This window comes from Podarcis vaucheri (assembly GCF_965113315.1).
Source record: "Podarcis vaucheri genome assembly, chromosome: 2".
Lineage (NCBI taxonomy): Eukaryota > Metazoa > Chordata > Lepidosauria > Squamata > Lacertidae > Podarcis > Podarcis vaucheri.
The window spans coordinates 77,186,284-77,208,031 of record NC_138760.1 but is presented as its reverse complement, the minus strand read 5'-3'; the positions used below and the strand labels follow the sequence as shown (position 1 = coordinate 77,208,031).

The 21,748-nt window shown below is 44.3% G+C and overlaps 2 protein-coding genes and 1 long non-coding RNA gene across 15 annotated transcripts in view; 1 reads left to right on the top strand and 2 right to left on the bottom strand.

The window, feature by feature from the left end:
• The window catches only part of LOC309527722, a 102,633-nt gene extending 101,005 nt beyond the window's left edge, over positions 1–1,628 (bottom strand). For 3 of the 9 annotated variants that reach the window (XR_014217296.1, XR_014217297.1, XR_014217298.1), the window contains exon 1: positions 1,348–1,628. This is a non-coding gene — a long non-coding RNA (uncharacterized lncRNA). Of the gene's footprint in view, positions 1–919 lie in introns of all 9 variants that reach the window. The other 6 variants (XR_014217302.1, XR_014217303.1, XR_014217304.1 and 3 more) reach the window with 3 other exon arrangements.
• Positions 1,629–2,037: 409 nt separating this feature from the next.
• On the top strand, positions 2,038–8,942 carry TMEM115 (transmembrane protein 115). The gene is made up of 3 exons (XM_082214582.1): positions 2,038–3,203; positions 7,288–7,729; positions 7,767–8,942. The coding sequence occupies exons 1-2, from the start codon at positions 2,350–2,352 to the stop codon at positions 7,493–7,495; spliced, it is 1,062 nt and encodes a 353-aa protein (XP_082070708.1). The 5' UTR covers positions 2,038–2,349; the 3' UTR covers positions 7,496–7,729; positions 7,767–8,942.
• Positions 8,943–12,572: 3,630 nt separating this feature from the next.
• CYB561D2 (cytochrome b561 family member D2) lies at positions 12,573–21,684 on the bottom strand. 5 transcript variants are annotated; one of them, XM_082214609.1, is made up of 5 exons: positions 21,554–21,684; positions 20,857–21,018; positions 18,878–19,172; positions 16,820–16,857; positions 12,573–16,196 (listed from the first exon to the last, which is right to left on the bottom strand). In XM_082214609.1, the coding sequence occupies exons 3-5, from the start codon at positions 19,002–19,004 to the stop codon at positions 15,693–15,695; spliced, it is 669 nt and encodes a 222-aa protein (XP_082070735.1). In that variant the 5' UTR covers positions 19,005–19,172; positions 20,857–21,018; positions 21,554–21,684; the 3' UTR covers positions 12,573–15,692. The 5 variants fall into 5 exon arrangements, with proteins under 5 accessions (XP_082070735.1, XP_082070737.1, XP_082070734.1 ...); XM_082214611.1 differs by having other exon boundaries at positions 18,878–19,090; XM_082214608.1 differs by lacking the exon at positions 20,857–21,018 and having other exon boundaries at positions 18,878–19,090.
• Between the last annotated feature and the right edge of the window lie 64 nt (positions 21,685–21,748).

Genomic DNA, 21,748 nt, shown 5'->3' with positions numbered 1-21,748 from the left:
ATTGGAATACAAAATAGCTTTATGAAACTTAAACAGAAACTACATACTGCAAAACAGAAATGGGGTTCCTATGTTTACCTCATAACACTAATACAGGAGAAGGGAGAATCAGAGAGGGTGTTTCACCTTTTCTTCTGTAACCTAATGCTCCATTGCAACACCCTCCCCCCCAAAATTTCTCCCAGTCAGCTTTGACATCACACATAAACTGAAGGGGGAAGAGTTGCAGGGAGAATTTATAGTTGGGGGAAGTGTTAAGCAACCCTATCCTGTTCACCATTCCTTCCATTCCTATGTTTACTAGGTTAGCTTGTACTTCTGTCCTCAGTTACTTTGCTATAAATAAATGAGCTTTTTTAATTTTTTAAAAAAGTTGTCTAGTTATCCTGAATTGGTAACATTGCTCTAACTACTAATGAATGATATGAAATGGAAAATTATAACAGCAAATGCTCCTGAAATTAAACACATACATTGCAGTCATTGTAAAGTGTATATTTTCCTGTTCATTTCTGTAGCAGAAACATGATCAACTGCTTAACTCTCCCACTTGTACGATGTCCAGTCCAATTCTATGCATGTCTACAGAAGCATATCCAAATGAACGGAGTCTATAGGACAGTAGCCCTAAGTGCCTGAACTTGGCTGGATAGTGCCCAGCTTTTTTCAAAATTAAACTCTGAATGTAACAAAGTGCAGGCCGTAACTGTACTTGGCTGAGCCTTGCATAACCACCACAAATTGAAATGTCGCTGTAAGGGGCATCTATTTAAAAAGGGGAATATCCCTATGGAAACTTCATCACACAGAGGATGTAACAGCAGAAAATCAATTCTGGGCCTCATTTTCCACACCATTCTGAATCCCTCCCAATTTTCTCATGACAAATAGAAAGGGTATATCAGAGCTTTGAACTAACCCTCTCTGAAGCCAGAACCTGTTTATAGCTTCATCCTCTGCAGGTTTACACTGAACTACAGTATGTCTTCGCGAGTTCAGTTCGGCTGACTCCCAAGTGTGCACAGCTTTACTTTTTCAGAAGCGCAGACGTGCTAAAGGCTGGATTCACCAGCAAAGCATTGGAAATTCACAGCTGTAGCTGTGCATTTAATAAAAAGTCCTGCAACCTTTGGCTTCGTTTCTCGTTCTCACCCTTTCCACGAAATGCATACTGCCTTTTACTCGCCAGGGCGGCGCCATTAAACCAAACGGAATGGATTTCACTTGCGACTAAAAATGCTGAGGCGAGGGCTGCGCCCCTCCGCCAACCCCGCACCCAGGAGGGCGGGCTCCCTATTCCTGCAGGCACGTGCCAATGATTTCGGTCCTCTGCCAAGCACAAGTTACTGTGACGAGGCAAACAGGAGGAGGAGATCCTGCGGGTGACGCCGCCATTCCGCCCAGCGGCCTGACTAGCTTCCTCATCTGCTCGCCAACGACCATTGCGCTTTGGGCCGCAAGAGCCGCGCCCTGCCCCGCCGCGCTCTTTCCTCGCAGCCGGGACGCCTCCTAAGCCCCCGTCTCTCAGGTGCCTCTTTGTCCCGCCCCGCCCGCACTCCCGCGCTTCCCTGCGCAGACCCCGCATCCCAATGCATGCTGGGATTCGTAGTCTTCTCGCCGCGGCCAGCGCCCGCCGCGCGCGAGGGCCGAGCCTCCATTTCCCGGCGTGCCCCGCGCAGCTCATAGAACAGCCACGCGTGCGCAGCCGTGCTGTTTGTTTGCGTCTGAGCGGAGCCCTTCCGAGGAGCGGAGTGCTGGCCTGGAAGAGGGAAGTGGCGGCGAGAAGGCTCCTGGGAGTCGGCCTCAACCAGAGCGGCCGAGGCTCCGGCTTCCGGCGGCGAGCAGGCCGAAGTGAGGCCTTCCCTGAGCGGCCCCCGCCCCCGCCGGCGGGCTGAATGGGGCTTGCGAGGGGCTCGGCTGCGGGAGGGAGCGAGCTGCGCCTCCGCTTTGGCCGTCCCGTGAGCTCCGGAGCGAGCGCCTCTCTCGCTCCGCTCCGCTAAGGGGGCCGCCCGAGGGTGCTGCGAGGAGAGGGTGCAGCGGTCCCCGCTCGGAAGCAAAGGAAAGTGGGGCGCGGCTGCTGCTGTTTTTTCCCATTTGGGACGAGGCCGGATAAAAGGAGAACGCCTTTCCTTCCTCCTCCTCCTCCATACAGAGCGGCCTGTGGCTTAATCAGCTGTCGCCTCCGTTTGTGCGATCCGTGGAAGGCGGCGATGGAATCGACCGCGAATCCGTGCTAAAGAAAAGAAGGGGTTTTCCGGGCCACCACCAGCGCCTTAACGCCTCGCCCCTAAAGCGAAGACTCTTGGACCTCGGACCCTGACGCGTGGGGCAGGGCTTGTGGGTATAAAGATGAACAGATACCTCCCAGTAGCTCGGCAACACTTCTTGGCTGCTCTGGCCAGCACCAGTGTCGTGGTGAAGTCCATATGTGCCATCGTCATCTTTCTCTACTTTCTCTCCTTTGCTGTGGACACTGTGTATGGGCTCGGGGTGACGCCTGGGTTTCTCTTCCCACCCAACTTTTGGATTTGGACATTAGCAACCCACAGTGTGGTGGAACAACACATCTGGGATGTAGGTGTGAGCCTGGCTACTATAGTGGTGGCAGGGAGGCTGCTGGAGCCGCTATGGGGAGCCCTGGAGCTCTTGATCTTCTTTGCAGTGGTGAATGTATCAGTGGGGCTCTTGGGGGCCTTTGCTTATCTTCTCACCTATATGGCATCATTCAATCTGTCTTACCTGTTTACCGTTCGCATTTATGGCATGCTGGGCTTCCTTGGTGGGGTCTTGGTGGCTCTCAAACAGACCATGGGTGACAGTACTGTCTTGAAGGTACCTCAGGTGCGGATGAAGGTTGTTCCCATGCTTTTGCTCCTGATTCTGGCAGTTCTGAGATTGACCACCCTCATCGAAAGCAATGTCTTGGCCTCTTATGGTTTTGGAGTCCTCTCCAGTTGGATATATCTCCGTTTTTACCAGAGGCACAGCCGAGGACGTGGTGATATGTCAGACCACTTTGCATTTGCCACATTTTTCCCTGAGATCCTACAACCAGTGGTTGGCTTGCTAGCCAACCTTGTGCACAGCGTCTTGGTCAAAGTGAAAGTCTGTCGAAAAACAGTGAAACGTTATGATGTTGGTGCCCCTTCATCTATTACTATCAGCTTACCAGGAACAGATCCTCAGGATGCTGAACGGAGAAGGTAATATTCCTGCAATATAAAACTTTTTGGAGGCTACTTATGTTCACTGTTGAACATTGGTGAGAAGGAAATGGAGGAAGTCATCTAATTCAATATTTTAAAAGTGTCTTCTATATTGCTGGTACTCCATTTGTGCCTATCGGGATCTTTTAAAAAAATCAAAATCTGGGGATTCAAGATTTTTTGAAGCTCAGTGTGCTTGTTCTGTCTTTGTATAGGAGTAGCCCAGTTGTAGTCAGCAGGCTGATGTACAGTGGTACCTCAGGTTACATACGCTTCAGGTTACAGACTCCACTAACCCAGAAATAGTACCTCAGGTTAAGAACTTTGCTTCAGGATGAGAACAGAAATCGTGCTCTGGCGGCAGCGGCAGGAGGCCCCATTAGCTAAAGTGATGCTTCAGGTTAAGAACGGACCTCCGGAACGAATTAAGTACTTAACCCGTGGTACCACTGTATAACATCAAACAAAACAATCCAGAATAAAACAAATTCAAGCTTCAAGGAAAATATTTCAGGTCCTTCTCTAAGTGACATTTTGCTTTCCCCAATCACCAGCCTGGCATCCAGAGATCTCCATGTGGTCGCAAGTGGACCCAAGCCAAGATGAACCTGTTGCCTGGCTAGTTTCTAACACTGGTGTATTTTCAGATTTTCTAAAATCTGCTACAGACAACCCCTGCATTTCCACAGCACCATGTTGTTTCTGCAATATGTAAAAAGGGAGACAAGTACGCAAGTACATGGGGGAAACTAAACATTGGGACCTCAAACTATCAACTCCGGTGTTCACATTTCCCATCTGTTTGCATACATATCTGAAGTGACATGAAGGGATTGTACCAGACAAGTGTTCCCTGCAGGGACAGCCCAGCACGTACTGTTTGCTGAATCACTGGGTGCACAAGGACATACTAAGTACAGTGGTACCTCGGGTTAAGTACTTAATTCGTTCCGGAGGTCCGTTCTTAACCTAAAACTGTTCTTAACCTGAAGCACCACTTTAGCCTATGGGGCCTCCTGTTGCCGCCGCGCCGCCGGAGCACGATTTCCGTTCTCATCCTGAAGCAAAGTTCTTAACCCGAAGTACTATTTCTGGGTTAGCGGAGTCTGTAACCTGAAGCGTATGTAACCCGAGGTACCACTGTAATGTGTAGTAAACTGCTTTGCATTTCATTCTTTAGAATATAAAGCAGTATAGAAATTTAAGTAATAATAATAGTAATAAATTCAACTGGGGAAAAGGAGCCTAGGCATTCCATTGTGGTGCCCGTAACCTACATTTATATGTCAGAAATTCTAACACTGACTGCAAATACACTAAAGAGTTAAGACCCATGAAGAGAAGTTGCATTAATTTTTTATTTGTGCACAGAATCCATACAAAAACATTTAATCCATCCAAACACTTGTTTAAAAAAACAAGCAAAAATCTTTAATATTTAGTTGTTATAATAAGTATATTAATGAATATTTAAATGCTCTTCTAGTAAACGTAGGTGTAATTAAGGAGTATGAGAATAGCACTGCTTCTGAAATAAAAACAATAAAATTTACTCCTGTGTCAAACTGAAGAGCTTAGCAGTGCAGTTCTGAGTTTCTACATTTACCTGGGAGTAAGTCCCGCCACAGGATTGCAGCCAGCTTGTCCTTTGCAGTGGTGCTGCATATTGACACTTAAAGCTTAGTTCAGTTGTAGTCATGTTTTTGTAGTCACACTAACTCCAATAACGTTTCTTTAAAAAAGAAATTCTAAGATCTGTTTTTGGTTCATAAACAACCAAAAACTTTTCATTGCTAACTATCTAGTTAAACACTGCCAGTGAGTATCCAACTTAAAATCTTATTGTGCTTTTCACAGATTTCTGGCATACATTTTTAAAAATGCAAAAGTGTATGTATACTTTTTCTTGCTTCAGTCCTGTTTGAAGACTGTAGTAATCCAGAATTTTAGTAGTCTAACTAATTTCAGAAAATGCCACACCTATATATGTCTCTTGCTTTTAACTTAGTTTCGCTTTTCCAAATGAAAGAGCTGAAAGAATCTGATGATGAAAGCCATTATTGTGCACTTTACACCATCAAAATGCAGAACTCTGAATACCTGGAGCAAATTGAATGATTAAGTCAAGTTGTCAGGCAGTTAATAGCACAATGTGTGTAGATATAACTGTGCAGTGTGTTCCACTAATACAGCTTTCAGCAGTGTTCAGCTCTGAAGCATTTTTCACAAAGCTAGGTGTGATTTTTAACTGTATTGCCTAAAATATAGGTGTTAAAATCACCTAGTACAACATTGTGCTAATGCCCATTTGAGCTAACTATTGTCCTAATTACATATGCAGAAGATCTATTGTGTCTGTTAAAGGCTTGCCAGCTTTCTTCAGCTTAGGAGAAGCTTATCCTACATGTCCCAATGGCATGCTTAGAGTTCTGCTTGGCACAAAGGAAGCCTTGCTCGCACAGGAGTTCCAGGCAGAATGGATATGACAAATCCCTTACTATTTTCTTCTAGGAAGGCAAAGAGTCCACATGTATTCACTTTGTGCTAGTAAAATATTCACCTCATGAATGGGAATATTCTGTAAGATAGGGATGCTCCAAATATTGTTGGCCTCAAACTCTCCATCAGCGCCCCCAGCCAGCATGGCCAGTGCTCAGGAATGATGGACACTGCAGGTCAGTAATCCCTGGAGGGCCCAAGGTTAGCCACCCCTGTTTTTTAGGTGTTCAGCATGCATATTGGAACAATTGAATGATGACTATTTGATTATGATGGAGCAATTTGGTGCAGATCTAAATAACTATTTGATTGTATCAAAGGCAGAAGTAGATAGGACCCAGCAACAGACTACCTCTTCTCTGAATATCAAGGTTATCTCTGAATATCAAGGTTAAGTGCTGGTACATATGAGAACTTGTAGCTGTACATATGCTGGTAGAATCCAGCTCCTGTCAGCCCCAAACAGCATGACTAATGGACAGGGGTGACAGAATTTAGAGGCCAGTGACATCTGGAGGTCACAGGTTCCTCATGCCTTTGAAGGTTATCAGAATAGCTGAATGTAGCCTTGAATGCTGTTTTTAGGTGAAAATGAGGAAATACAACATTTCTAAAATGGTTGTTGTTGGCATCCGTCTGTATCGAGAAACAATGGAATGGACCTAAGAGGGGTGAAGTAAAACCGCCGCGTTAGCAGCACCGAAGTGACCTCCCCAGGCCTCAAGCCTGGGAAGTGTGTATGGTGGTCCTGGGCTGCTCAGACAGCGACAACCCCCTCTTGGCCTCCCTGATGTGATCCAAAATGAAGCAGAGCAATGTTTGGTACCAGCATGGCTGCAGGAGTTGCCAGAAAGAGGCATACAAGGAACTATCCAACAGTCTTAGGGACTTCCTCCAGATTTGTGTAGGGTTTACTCCTGAGCTTTTCCATCTCCTGGAGATAGCCCACAAGGCACCAGAGGTTTAGAATCAGAGTTTTCCTTCTCATAGATGTTTTGCCTTCCCAGGTTGACAAGCCCCATCTGCCTATCACTTCCCTCTACAGCATGTGTAGAAACTGCCTTCTTGACCACTCATCCGCTCTATCTGCTGGAGCCTGTCTCTGCATGCAAAGGAAGTCCCTAACTCACTAAGGGTTTGAGACCCATCAGCTACCCTCATCTGGTTTCTTGGGGTGTGGCCGCTGTCATATGCTGACAGTTTCTAGGAGCCACAGGTGAGAGTTGAGTGCAGGATGGGGACCAAAGGTGGACCAGCTGCCCCAGAAGGAGCACCCCAGAGACACATTCCATTGTCTCTCATGGCAGACAGATGCCAACAATGACAAAATCCCTGATTGCAATGCACATCATTGCATGCTGTTGCTCGCAGAGCTGTTTCCACTTCTACTATCAATGCACATGATTGGGGTTGTGCGTTCCATCCTTGGAGGGTTGGCCAAGGGTGTCTGTGGCCTTCCCAGCCTTAGAGGGTCTCTGGACTCCTTTGGTGACTTGCACTAGAAAATACCCCTCTCATGAAATATGCCACTTAATATGCAAACTAACCTACATTCACTATGGGTCATTTTCTCATTCTGTAGACAACTGGCCCTGAAGGCACTGAATGAGCGGTTGAAGCGTGTAGAAGATCAGTCGTCGTGGCCCAGCATGGAGGATGAAGAAGAAGAAAACATCAAGGCTGATACTCCATTGCTACCCGAGAAGAGCCGGGACTCTGTCACTGCAGGGAAAGCAGGCAGCCAGGAGTCCAGCCTCATTACCTTTGAGGATGCCCCCTCTCAGTTGTGACCATGAGGCACCTGCCCTCCTCTTCTACGTGTCCCTGTATGCCAGAGCTGCTAATGATCCTTCACATGTCCTTCCTCACAGTGCTGCCTGTTCTGCAGGAAGCAAAACACTGTGCCTGCTGGCCCTGAGGGAGACCACACGTCCCTTCCAACGTTTGTTCGCCACACTTGGCTGGTGCCAAGTCCCAGGACTCATGGTGAAAACTGTTTGCACGGATCTGGGATTTGGGCTGTTGTCATCAGAGGGATGCCTGGAATTGAGAATTTCTCAGAATTGGCAGGCCAGAGGGAGAGCCGCATCTCTTCTGCCCAATAAGGAGTGTTCATCTTAATAAAGCAACCTGCAAAATCTCCAAGAAGTAGCTGCCATTGTGGCTATTATCACATGTATGTGTGTGCGTGTTTGGCTCCTTCTGGCTGGCAGTTCCAGTCAACCTGTGTGGGGCCCTGGCTTGCCCAGCGTGGCTCCTGTTTTTGAGCTATAACTGCTAGACCACTGTATAAGCCCACCAGGGCATCCCAGAGCAAGCTCAGCAAGCAACACAGCACTTTCCCTCTTGATTTTATTTTACCTTGGCAGCATTGGTTGTCAAAACAACTCTGCAACTCCCCCTTTTCCTTTCAGAGTTGGCTTTGTTGTTGATTAAATGAGCAAGCACTTTAAACAAATGCTTTGCTGTATTAACCCTCCCTCCTTACAGATTTGGTAGCCCTGAGGAGCTCTGCCAAAACAAGTTGCTGAGTTAGGCATTCGCAGAACCAGCAGCTTAAAGCCTTTTTAATAACAGCATAGCCACTCAGTCCACCTCTTGAATTCTTGACAGTGATGGCTTTAGGGATAAAGAGCAGGTTGCTACTAGTATGTGGACTACCTTGTGGAAAAGCATTATCTCAGATTTTCCATAGGACTCAGAGGGAATTAATTTCATTTCTGTTCTTTAGCCTTTGGTTGTTCTTCATTTTCCTTTTGCGGTGATTCAAATGACAAAGCTGCTTTGTCTTAGGTGGGGTGCCCATACATTCACAGGATGTTGGAATGAACTCATTGCTACAGTAGAATATATGTTGCTGGTTCTGTTTGATTTTAAAAGGTGCTTTTTGTGGGACCCTTGACATTTCTTCTGATGCCTGCTTTTTCTCTTTGGTTAGTTCATTATTAGCCTCTTCCTCTCCTCTGGGATGAGATGCTTTTTCTTCCCTTTCTTTATTAATTTTTTTTTTTTTTTTGGTGGGTTGGCAAGGCCTAAGCTGTTTTGCCTTGACACCCAACCCCAAAGTATCCCAAAGGGTACAACTCACCCAGCTGGAGGACTGGGTGAGGGGACACTTAGCAGAACAGGAAGAGAGTGTGAGACAATGTTGTGATAATTTTTTTAAAGGACCACGAGGTTTTGTCAACCAGGTAATGAAACACAATTTCAGTATCAATAAACAGTTCTTTTGAAGAATGCTTCTTGATTGGCTTTGTAAACCTTCCTTTGTATATGACCATGTAAGCCTCCTAGTTGGAGAAGTTTCCAAATGTTGGGGTCTTGTCTTCTTTTGTGGTTTCACTCAAGACAGCTTTATAGTTGAAGAACACAGACACAAGGCTGAAAAGGCTTTTAACCAATTTAGGGAAGTGATTAGCTTTACTGGCATAAAAGACTGAAGGACAGTCACTTCACTTCTGAAAGCTTGACTTTTGACATCTTTTTAGGTAACTTCTAAGTCTTATTATATTTCTATCCTGCTTTTGTCTAGGATGTTGTTTTTTTCCTCACAGCTGCAGCATCCGTGTAAGGTACCACTATGCAGTAATGAGTGGCCCAGGTTTGCCCAGGGAGCTTCAAGAGACAAGACTGGAGATTTCAGGCCTGATTTCTGCAAAACTCTTTAACTGAGTACTTAGACCTGCTCAGTAGGCACTTCTACTAAGAGCTGCTTCACACAATATGAATTTCCTTTACCAAAAGGAAATCTCACATGGCAAGTTGCTGTGAAAGGCAGTTGTATACTTTTTTCGTGTTGCTTTGGTAGATTAATAAAAAGACAGAAAAGATAATTTTATTGTTACACATTTGGAATACAGGCAGCAACCATTTTAGGCACATCCAATATGTGCGCAACCGCGCCAAACCTAGAAGTGACCCGAAAACATCACAAAAAGGGGCAGGGGTAGAACAGGGTGTTTGGAGGCTTTTTCAATGGTGTTTCAAATATACACGATTTCGCCTTGCAATGTAACCCCCATGTAAATTGGGAGTTACCTGTACTTTCTCTTTTTATCCCTTCTTTCACTTAGTGTTTTCTACATGGAAGCATTTACATGTAGGACATTCATCTTGTGTGAAGTTATCAGTACTAAGCGTGATGCTCATTAAGAAGTGGTGATTGTTGAGGGGGCTTGATGGGGTCAATTTTATAATTTTTCAAGCAGACGTAACTGACTTCCTTGGGTAGGTACTTCTAAAAATATTGAATACTAATGCAGCTGTCTATGAGTTCTAAGCCATTGCAATCTGTTTCTACACAAGACGCATGAGAAATACAGTGTTTTAATACTCTTAGGCCAGGTTCTGATTCTGTTGCAAAATAAGATTTTTGTACTAAATCTCAGAAAGATGTTGGGCATCACTTTGTTTTGACAGGAAATGTATTGGAATAGCTCAGTCAGTCTAGCATGAGACTCTTAATCTCAGGGTTGTGGGTTTGAGCCCCACGTTGGGCGAAAAATTCCTGCATTGCAAGGCTTGGACTAAATGACCCTCAGAGTTGCTGGAGAAACCCAGCCAGATGGGCGGGGTATAAATAATAAATTAGTATTATTATAATGGTCCCTTCCAACTCTACAATTTTATGATTCTATTATTCTACTGGGTGCTTCACAACACCACCCTGATAATCCTAACTGTAACCCTTGTACCATAAATGTTGGTTGTAACTTGCAAACAACCATGATTTGTAATTTCGAAATCGTGTGTCTCATCCTGGAACAAGGATACAATACCAGGGACCTGTGCCAACAGACAGCATTAACAGTAGCCACTGTTGCACGGAAGCTAATTGATAGCCAGCTACTGGAGACACAGTACTAACAAAGGTTCTAAGGAATCGCTACTTAAATTCATAACCTTGCATTCAGTATGTGGAAAGGTTTTATAGCCTGTGGTGGGTTGTTAATAATAATTAGAATTTATATCCCGCCCTATACCTGGAGATCTCATTCCTGTTAGGGAGATGTTTTGTGAGTAAATAGATTGGGTGGAGTTCTAGTACAACAGAGGATAGTGAATGCAGCATCCTGGGATGTATGTGGAAGGTCTTCTGTGGACTCAGCCGAGCTTTCAGGAAAGGAATCCTGTAGGGATAACCTGCAGTCCTTATATACTGGGTCTTCCTTACTTAGGAAGTAAAAGACATTTTCCTGTTGTTTTTTTAAAAAAGGGAGATAGCAAGCTGTCAAAAGCCAGTACAATCAAAGTAAACAATGCTGGGCTAGATGACCCAATAAGGCCAGTTGGATGCTTCAGTGATTTGTGCTAGCCAGGTGCCTTGGTGTAGTACTAAGTCATTCTTCTGAAGAGCATACTGGGCCCTTGCAAGTTAGGTAGAGCTCTGGTCTAAAGCCCAAATGATTCATGTCAATCACAGATACATAGAGCTAATTCCTGTAGATCCTCCTTTATAACTTTTTTCTCATTTTCTCTCTGTTTAAAAGAAATATTGCTGATGCAAAATATCCACCTATAAATTCTCACTATCAGGAGACGTATACAATAGTTGGAAGTTTTCCTAAAACTGTTGCAACAGGGGAGTCGAATGTACCTCTTCTCTCTACAGCCATACAATCCTGCCTTGTAAGTGGAATTTAACTTTATACCCATTCATAATATTTGGTCCTACAGAAATTTATGGGAGACTTCTGAACTGCTGGTACTGCATCAGCTTTAGGTGTCACTGTTCTATCCATTGTATCCTTTTTGGCTGCCAAGACATACTATCTGAAATCACAGGAAGGAAGCACTAAGTTCACTAGGCCTTGTTAGTTTCATAACTAAATTCTGGGCTGCTGTGAAAGAATTTTTGGAACCAACAGGAATTTTCAAGCTACCCATTGACTCCTTGCGGTTTACTTCACCTCGGTAACAACTCATCCTTTAGGAAGTTGAGGAACAGGGAGCTTTACTATTAGCACAGTATTAAAGGAGCAGCTGCGGAATCACTCTGGATTCAATTATGCTTTCAAATAGCAATTAGGCTCTACTTGTTGTTTTACTATCATCCTTCAGCCACATCACACTTAAGAAACAACACAAGTACACCCGGAAGGCATTGGAGAATTTTACCAACACCAGTGGCTTCCCAGAGCAGCTCTTTTCTACCCAGGGGAAGAAATAATTGTTAAATCTCTGCTATCCCTTACTGTTGTAGTGCCACCTATTGGTAATAATCTGTATGACAATTACTGGCAACTCAGTGAACACATTCATAGTATCATAAGAGTTGGAGGGAGTCTTGTAGGCCATCTAGGCCAATCCCTGCTCAGCACTGGAAATCCTGAGCTACAGCATCCATAAGATGATTGCCCAGCCTTTGCCTGAAGACTTCCAATGAGGGAGAGCGAATCAACCTCAGCAACTGATTTCACTGTCATTAAAAGAGCTTTTCTAACATTCAGCTGCAATAAGCCCTCCCTTGCTTATTAGATCTAGTCCTGTCCTCTGGGATTGCAGGGAACAAGTATTTTCCCTCTTCTGTGTAATGGACGTTTGGGTATTTGAAGAGTGCTATCATTAAACATGCCAGTTCTTTCAATCCTTCCTCATGAGACTGGCTTTCTACCCCACTAGCCCTTTTTGGTGTCTTCTTCTGAACCTGTTCCAATTTGCCTATGCAGCACCCAGAACTGTAGACAGTACTTTAGATGAGGTCTGACTAGGGCATAATAAAATTGTTATTAACTGATGTGATGCCAACAAGAAAGAGCAATGTTATCTGCAGATACCAGGTATCTCGTGAACTCTGCTTGAGGATATCTTGTCTTAGTGGATCAGAAGGGAGCAAAAACAAATAAAAAGGCAACATGCCAGAGCCACTACAGGTGTTCAAAAGCTTTATTTAATAGAGAACTCTTGATTACCTTTCTTTGATCAAGCTCATTGATGGGTACACCTGCCTGGCAGATATACTCACACAAACAGTCCAGTGCAAACAACGATCTTCGTTGGTGCAGTTTCAGATTTGGCAGACCGCTTGATGTTTCAGTAACAGCAATATATATTTCAGCCAAATCAATCCATGTAACTGGTGAAAATGAAGCATTCCTGCTGACATAATGCCTGTCGCAGTTGTCACTGAAAGGACTGGTATCGCATAGACGCAAGAAAAGGTGGGGACCATGGGCTCCATAGAAAAGATAACCAGGTACTCTAGTCCATAAAAATGTAGCATTTTTACATAATACATTATGGCAAACTATATGTTTAAGTAAATGATGCTGCACAGGACATCTAAGGTACATAACCACTGGAAGATGAAAACAATGGGACTTCAGGTAGTCACATTCTTTCATAGGTTTCAAAGAGCTTTAGTCATGATTAACTTTATCTAGGTCAGGGCCGGTGTCTTATCTCCTTGCAACCATGGTGCTTCTTCCAATCCCATTAAACAAGGGGCCCAGCTTTGCCCATTTTCTCGTTCTTTGCTAAGGCAGTTATTCTCTCTTCTTCCCAGCCAGCAAAACAAAGACTCCTTTCCTTGATTTAGTCCCACAGCTGGTGGGAACCTTTGTGTGCACTTTGGCTGAAGCCACTTTAACATGCTGCAAGCAAATCAAATCTGGAAGTCAGCTGTTAGCTAATGATAAAAAAGCAACTGGGTTTTATCCTTGCCTTGGAACTGCAAGAGATTACCAGTAAGTACCATCAGCCCATCTAGAAGCTTTTCTGAGTGCCTCAACATTCCAGTGTAGAAAGCATTTCCACGCAGAGATTGTATGTAGATCAACACAAGTGTTGATCACACATGTTACACTTGTGCAGAACTTGTCATGTATCAGCAAACTGTGCCAAGTCTGAAAAAAGAAAAGTGCTTATCTGTATTTCACTGCTCTGCTTCCATGTTCCTGTTTGCAGGATCGTCTATGTTAAATACTGTGACTCATGAGACATCAAATGCTGGGAGTTTTGGTCTAAGAGCTACAAAAGAAGATAGCCATGCAGATACTATTCTAACCTCTGTGCTTGGATCAGTGGGAAACCTTTGGACATCAGAGCTCCCTTTTGCTTACCTAGCCATAAAATGAAGCTACTATTCATCTACCATAACACAAGAGTGAATGGAAATTCTGTACACCGAGAAGGGAAAGGACTGAGCAGGTTTCTTCTCCACCTTGAGAGGGCATAAATACATTTGCCGGGCTGTAAGCTTCCCTCTATCAGGAATAGTTTCAGGTAATAATGTGGTCTTGTGGTATACCATTCCAGGTATAGGATAAAAGATTATGAGAACCTATACCACTAGGCCAGAAGTTCAAGGAGAAATTCCTAAGCTTACATAGTATTGTGCTTTTGTCCGTGAAGCTTTCTCCTGAACAGTGCATGCGTCAACCTGAAAGGAGGAACCCAGAAGTCATCAGTGTAAAGAAGAGAACAGAGACTTGGTTATACCCAATTCTTGAAAGCCTTTCTCAAGTTCAGTATACCATATGTCCATGAAACTTTTGCCTGCCTCACATCTTTCCACCAGGGAAGAGGAGGAGGAGAATCCATCATTGTGCTGCCCTTCTTCTTCCTGGTTCTCAGTGTTTGCCTGTTATTTTCTAGGCAGCAGTTGCTCTCAAAATGGCTGCTGTTATAGTAGCTGACCAAAGAAAAGGCCACAGTGACTACTGAGAGCCAGAGTGGGGATAGAAGGGAGGACACAGCAGCAATTTCTTCCTTTCCCCCTACTTTAACACAAACACAAGGCAAGCACAGTTAAACAAGCCTGCAGTGCAGTCCAGAGTAGCAGGGGACTAAGCCACATTGAACTGAGTGGTGCAGACATGGAATGACAGGACTTCTAAGAGTAAAAAAAAAAACAAAACAGAGAAGGTGGGGTAGTGAAGGAGTTGCAGCCCTCAGAATATTATAACAGTGGAAGGAAATGGCAAGTATCTCCTAATGTTTGTCTAGACCTAAGACAGGTTGTACAAAATGCTCTACATGTCAACCACAGTCTCTTCACATCAAATTGTCTCTGGAAAACGCCAATGGCTAATTGATCCACATCTGAGCCACTTCACTATTTCAGGAAGTGAAGTTACTTAGCCAGTCTAACACATATAGTTGATCAGGTTTGGTTTTTAAACTGTTTATGTAAATCCCCCTGAGAGCTTTAGCTACAAGGCTATGAACAGATAAAGCAGCAGTAATAATAATTTACACTTACATGCTAACATGCACTTTGAATCCTGCTGGGGAGAAAACCTGCTAGACGGGTGGTCTGGTGTTCTTGAGCATTAAAAAATAAGAAGTGTTAGGCCCTCTGTCCTCCCATGCCACTTTCTGGTCGTAGAGTCTCCATACAAGGCAGCTTTGTTTTTAAAGCATGTAATATGTTTAGATCCTGCCTAGCTCAAATTACCTTGTCATTTCTAATACAGCTTAGAGCACTGCACAGTCAGGACAGATTTTTTTAGACAGTAACTCAGGCCTTTACAACTGTGTTAGAGAGAGATCAGTCCTTCCCTTATTCAGAGTGCTAAAAGGTTTAATCTGATACCCAAACCAGGACATCTGAACCCCAAACAGTTTACCAAGAGATAGTATATTAAAACAGCCAAGGTGTGTGTGTGTGTGTATGCAAGAAGGATTTCAGCAGCTACCTGAATCGAGAACAACCTAAGCAATACTTGGTGTTCTTACACAGGGAGGCACCAGCAGAGTGCAACTGGGCTACTTACTCAGCACTGGCCATATTTCCAGAGGTATTTTGACAAAGAAGAGAAAATGCTACATGGACACTCTGGCACCAAAAGGAAGCTGGTTCAACAGGATGGGCATCTCCAGGATTTTAACAGGGAAAAGTCAGAAATTACATAAAATACCATATGATGCTATAGGCAAGTAAAAAGAGATTCTTAAGTCCCACTGCCTTGTAAGACCACCTGACTCCTTACTGACAATGCAGGAATTCTTCAGAGATCCCACAAGCTGTCTGTTTCAGGATGGCTTTCAAGGCTGGATTCTTTTGCGATAGAGGTAGGCATTGCTCACTTGGTTCATGATAACCAGGCTGGTGAGGATAGGACACAGCATGGACAGATACCAGGAGACTCCAGTTACAGATATGGTAAACCACAAGGAACACATACCCAGCATCAAACTGGCACAGCCAAGAATGTAACCGATCAGCCCTGATGTGGCGTGGTAAAGCTTGAGTTTGCTCAGTGTCCAGTTCTTCATCAGCTTGGGGTAGAGCAGAGCAAGGCCCCCCATGCACTGCATGGTAGCATACAGCACAGTCAGCAAGCCAGTCAAACCGTGCCAGGTGACAAAGTGGTCTTTCCCCTTGCGGTACTTGTTATAGCTGATGATGGCCAAGCCCAACACTGCACAGGTGAGTGAGAGCAGCTGTAAAGCCCAATGGAAGCGGACCTTGGCCTTCCGGGAGAAGGACTGGAGGGGGGAGCTCTCTGGAGAGAAAGTCAGAAGGGCTTCTGTCATCAGGAAAGAAAACTGGAGAGGCAAAAGAAGACAACATCACATGGTTTGTTACATTACATTTAGCCAATGGTAAAATTGCACTCATTCCCAGCTTAACAAGAACAAAAGCTTCCTTGCTTTCCCCCAGCATTTAACTTTGTGTAATAACTTGGGAATTCCTGCCAAATACTGGAGAAGAAATTGTTCTGTCATGGAAAGGCTTATCTCTTTTCTAAAGAAGGTGGTAATAATAAATAAATAATAATAATAATAATAATAATAATAATAATAATAATAATAATAATAATACCTGCCCATCTGGCTGGTACAAATTTTATAGTGATCCTCATCAGCAAAGGAGAAGATAAAAGCTTTGTGAGCTGCACACAGAAAAGGAAGGGATAATTATCTCATATTTTAAACCTATCTACCAGTAGGGAATTCTGGATTCGAGTCCTACAACAGGCAGGAGCAACTGCATCACCTCTGCCTTTTCCAATTCCTTAGCACAGAATTTCCATCTTACTCCACAATAAGCTGCCTCCAGCCTTTTCTCAGACTATTCAGTCCACTAAACAAAGCCCGAAATAGATAAGGTAAGGTTATAATTAGTTATTTAGGAAGATGGTTGTAAAGAATGCCTGTGGCTGGCTTACCGCAAGAGACATTAAGAAAGGATGCCAGGAGAACAAGCCTGGAAAGAAACAAAAGCAAGGTGAGTCCCTGTAGACAATCAGTTAGCATACAGCTGAAAATGTGCTACCTGCTCTGGAAATAGGATACATCCATTTAAATCCTAGAATTAATTCAATTGTGTGGAAATGCTAAGTGTACTAGAATCATTGTTGCTGGAGAGAAGCCATCACACATTTTTATATACTTCAATTTGGATCCCTTTTTCATTCCTTCTCACGTGAGGTTCAGGGTAGAGCAAAACTTTCCCCAAAACAGACATAACAAAATGACTTCAAAATCAAAAGCGCTGAAAGAAATGCAATACAGCACTCCAAACACATTGTGGAATTGCATATGAATTCTGGAAAGGTTGCCACTTACTTTGTAGCAGGGAAAAAATAAGCATTGTGGTACCTTAAAGATGGAACAGATTTACAGTGGTATAAAATTTGTGGTCACGAAACCTTATGCTACACTAAATTGTGGGTTGTAGGTGCAACAGGGATCAGTGTTTTTAGAATCTGGCACAACACAGATTATATCCCTCTTTTTAAAAAATCAAATATTTTGAGCAATGTGGTGTGTTGTTCTGATCTGCAGCCCAAAGGAGGGCCAGTGGGAGTGGTTTGGTGCAGAGATACCAAAAGAGAAAATCAAAGACACCAGAATGGCCAGTTCTAGTGCTTTATTAAAGAATACAGGTATAAACTTACAACACAGCCTGCAAAGCCCCACTGTCATTACAAGACATGGGGGGAACACCACAGCAGGAAGCAATCATGACTTGTCCACAAAGTGCTAGTAAGTTAAGCATTACTTATACAAAAGACGGCATACTTTTGTTTGACCAGAACTTCTCATCAATCCATGTGAGGACATAGCTGGAAACTATCTAAGGCAGGCTTCCTCAAACTCGGCCCTCCAGATGTTTTGAGACTACAATTCCCATCATCCCTGACCACTGGTCGTGCTAGCTAGGGATCATGGGAGTTGTAGGCCAAAAACAGCTGGAGGGCCGAGTTTGAGGAAGCCTGATCTAAGGCTTACAGATAGTTCCCCTCTGTGGGCCAAGAACCCAGTATCCCAGGCCCCACAGATAAGCATAGCATCAAAGCAATCCAATTAGTATGTAACAAAGCAAGTGCATATATAGGTGAGCTCATTGTTGCAACAACTACCAATTAGTTTCAGGGTCATCTTGACTACCAAGATGGCGTTCACAGTCTCACCTTTGGTTCAACACATGTGCTTTGCTGAGACTGCAAATGGGAATGCAGTGCCCTATGCCAAAATACCTAAGGCATCACTGAAAATGGGCCTAGTGATCTTGTCTAAAGCTTTTGTTATGTTAAAGGATCATATTTCACCAGAAGACTCATTTAACAGAGAGAGGCTCAAAGTTTATTCTCATAAAACATCTAGGAGTGCAAAGTTAGTAACAGGAGATGTTGCAAAGGATTGGTTTACTGTGACAGAGCTCATGTGTTGCATTTTGTAATGGAAAAACAGAAATGCTACACTATTCGTCAGTAAAGTGCACTGGCCAAACTCTCTCCAGGCAATAATCAAAGACTGTAGTCACAGACATGTAAACTTCATGTGGATGGGTCTTCCTAATTCACATAAGGTTTGGAAAAACACCATGAAGGGGATGAACATTAAAATGTGCATCAGGAGCATGCACAGGTTTCTTGCAGGACTGAGACACCATCCTATGTGTTATGTCAGGCAGAAGCTATTCCTATCAGTTTAGGCCCTGTAAAACAATTATATTTAAGAGCAGAAGCGCCCTAGAGAGCTTAGATGATTCAGAAGCCTATCATGTTGGCTATATGAAGAGTGAGGCCTAAACCACCTGAAATCAGTTCTACAAAGTGCTGGACTATAAGTCTTACTTTCAAATGACTAACATCCTTTACTCACACTCAAGACAGAATTTTGATTGAGTATATATCTGCCCACGTCTTAATTTTTAATCAAACCTATGCACAGGTATTGGAGCACATTTAACAATGCACCTATCATTGCATCCTACTTACTTGATCCAGGTCTAGCCACCACAGCTACGAAGATGGTAAATCCAAGTGAGGCAAGGTGCGCTGTAGCACCAAAGACAGCTCTGAGAGAGTGGTATATTCGCGATTCTGTTTCAACAGTCAGAGCCATGTCTTCTCCAGCACAGTTGACAGGATCTTGACCTTCCACCCTTCACCAGTTACCAGCTTCCTTTTTCTGTATGCAGCATGTATCAGCTTCCCCAGCACATGAGGGGGAAACTATAGAATGTTATTGTGCTGATGGGGAAAACATACTTCTCATACTTCTCTTAGTTATCTGAGAAAAAGACAGGCAAAGCTATTAACACCAAAAAATCTGTCATAAAATGGCACAAGGCCCAGCAATAACTTTCACTGGTGAATCTTAAGGGCAGACTAAAGAAAAATCCTGGCTAGCAAAAGAAGATTTTGTTCCCCACCATCTGCTTGATTTATTAGCAATAGCAATGGGCTATTTCAGGAAGTCAGCTGGACCAGTGGCGTAGCGTGGGGGGTGCAGGGGGGGCCGGCCGCACCGGGCACAACATCTGGGGGTTAGGGTTAGGGGGCGCAAATCCACAGGTTAGGGGGCGCAAATTACTTGCCTTGCCCCGGGTGCTGACAACCCACGCTACGCCACTGAGCTGGACTCTCCCCTTCATCATGCCCATTCTTTTTTCTCCCTCCCTCATTGTAACTGCAATACCTGTGACAGTGTGGTACTAAAGGGAAACATTTGCCCATGCCACATTCTGCCTGGCATGTGCACAAAATGTGCTGTCTTAGCACATCTCATCAGAATTAGTGCAGTAGAAGAAAGTCTTCCACTCCCATGGTTGCAGCAGGGCAGACGCCTTTCACCAGGGAGAAACTAGGACACACTGACAAACTACAAAGCCAGTATAAAGCACTACAAGAGTTACACCACTCTTATTACTGGTTTGCTAAGAAAGCCTGTTGAGTCACAGACATATTTCATTTTATGACAGCAAGTATTGATGCTGCAGCTCCATGGAGTAATGCTATTGAAACGTGGAGGCATTTGGCAGGCTAAGGCACAACCACATTTTTCTTTACATTCCTCATGGAATTCCCAAATTAAGATTAGAGCTCTTGAACAAATCTTCAACCACCAGCACCAACTGAAACACCTAACAGATTCTCCCTGGTTCATGCAAAGCTTAATACGTAAACTATAGTCCTATTCTGCTTCCTGGATTATCATTGATCAATCCAATTTATTATTGATTAAACACACCAGAAACCTGTGGCGGAATGGGGGGGTTTCCAGATATTTTTTTAATGTGGCAATACAAGAGAACTGCAAACATCTTATGTACACATGGGTTGCACTGCTTTCTCTACATGAATTTTGTCCCAGATGAAGCAACCCTGAGTGGAGAGCTGAAGCAAGGTCCAAGCCCTGGTAATCTCTCCTTTGCACCCTCTACAGATCCACCTTCTTACTGGAATGACATCATAGGGTTAACCAGGGTTAACGTATTGGGGGGGGGGGGTTGCCCCAGTAGTGTCTCCAGAGTGGCACCACTGAGGCTCCCAGCCTGTGTGTGCAAATGCATGTGGATGGCTGCCAAACTGGGTCTTTGACCCGGGTGAAATAAAGCCTCATTTCACCCCTGGATTAACAAAGAAATGAGATTGACACCGAAATTAAACTCAAAGGGACCACAGGCAAATGAGAGATGCATTCACTTGTTTTCAAACAGAGAATTATATTGTCAGTCAGAGTGAACACTCCCTTTTAAAAGAGTAAAAGAGAGAGAGAGAGCTCATTCAGTAGTTTCCAAAGTAGTATGAATAAGTGTTCAAACCCAGGAAGCCATAAACAGTGAAATTACCACCTCTATGCTTGATCTTATAACCGGATGGCATTTGTGCTTATCCAATTTAGTGTATTTTATTTAAGCAGTAATTAAACCACAGCCCACTTCAGGAAGAAAATACAGTATATTCACTCTCACCAGCATCCCTTTCTTTTAAACCTGCTGCCACAGATCAGCTGTTGTGTCAGGACACTGATCCTGTTGTCTTAAGTATGAAAATGTGGTAGAGTCGCCATTGCTCATTCATCTCCCCTCAGCAACCTGTTATTGCAGAGTCTGATCCGGATCTCTTTCTGTGCACTATGAACGGCAGAGCGAGATTTAGCTTGCTTCATGATTCTTCCCCCCCCCTATTCATTTGCGGAGGGAGGATACCCAATCTGCCAAATTACAGGGGTGGGGGGAACACCCACAGACCCTTCAGACCCCCGTTTAATATACGGTATATTGTATAGCATATATGCTTATATACATATTTATATATTCGATAGTCATTGGGAGGACCCAATATTCCCTAATCCAAAAGCACATTCTCCTCGGATAAGGCACCCGCCCCTCCTCCTAACTCTTCAGAAAGCGAGATTTCGAGGAGCAGGAGATTTCTGGGTTTCAGGTGCCGATTTGCCAAGATCGAAGATGCGGGTCGCACAAAGGCATCCCCAGCAAGGCTTCAAGTCACAGGAACAGCCCCACCCACGACAGCTGTGCAAAAGGGGGCAGATCTCGACCCACGCCGCCGCCCACCTTGGGTTCGCATACACACCGAGTTCCTTAGTCCGAACACACACACACCCGTATCCAACAGTAGATCCCGGGGAGCGCCGATTTCACCTACCTGCTCGCGGATGATCCGCATCGCAAGGGAGCAGGAACTCCGATAGAAGCAGAGGAAGCAAGCGCCACCTGCTGATTGGGCAAGGCCGAGACTGGCCTTCTAGGGCCCGCCTACCCTGACTGTCATCCTCCGCATCTGAGAGGCTGAGCCTCGCTGTCCATCACGGGCGAAGTTCTGTCAAATGAAGCCTTCAAC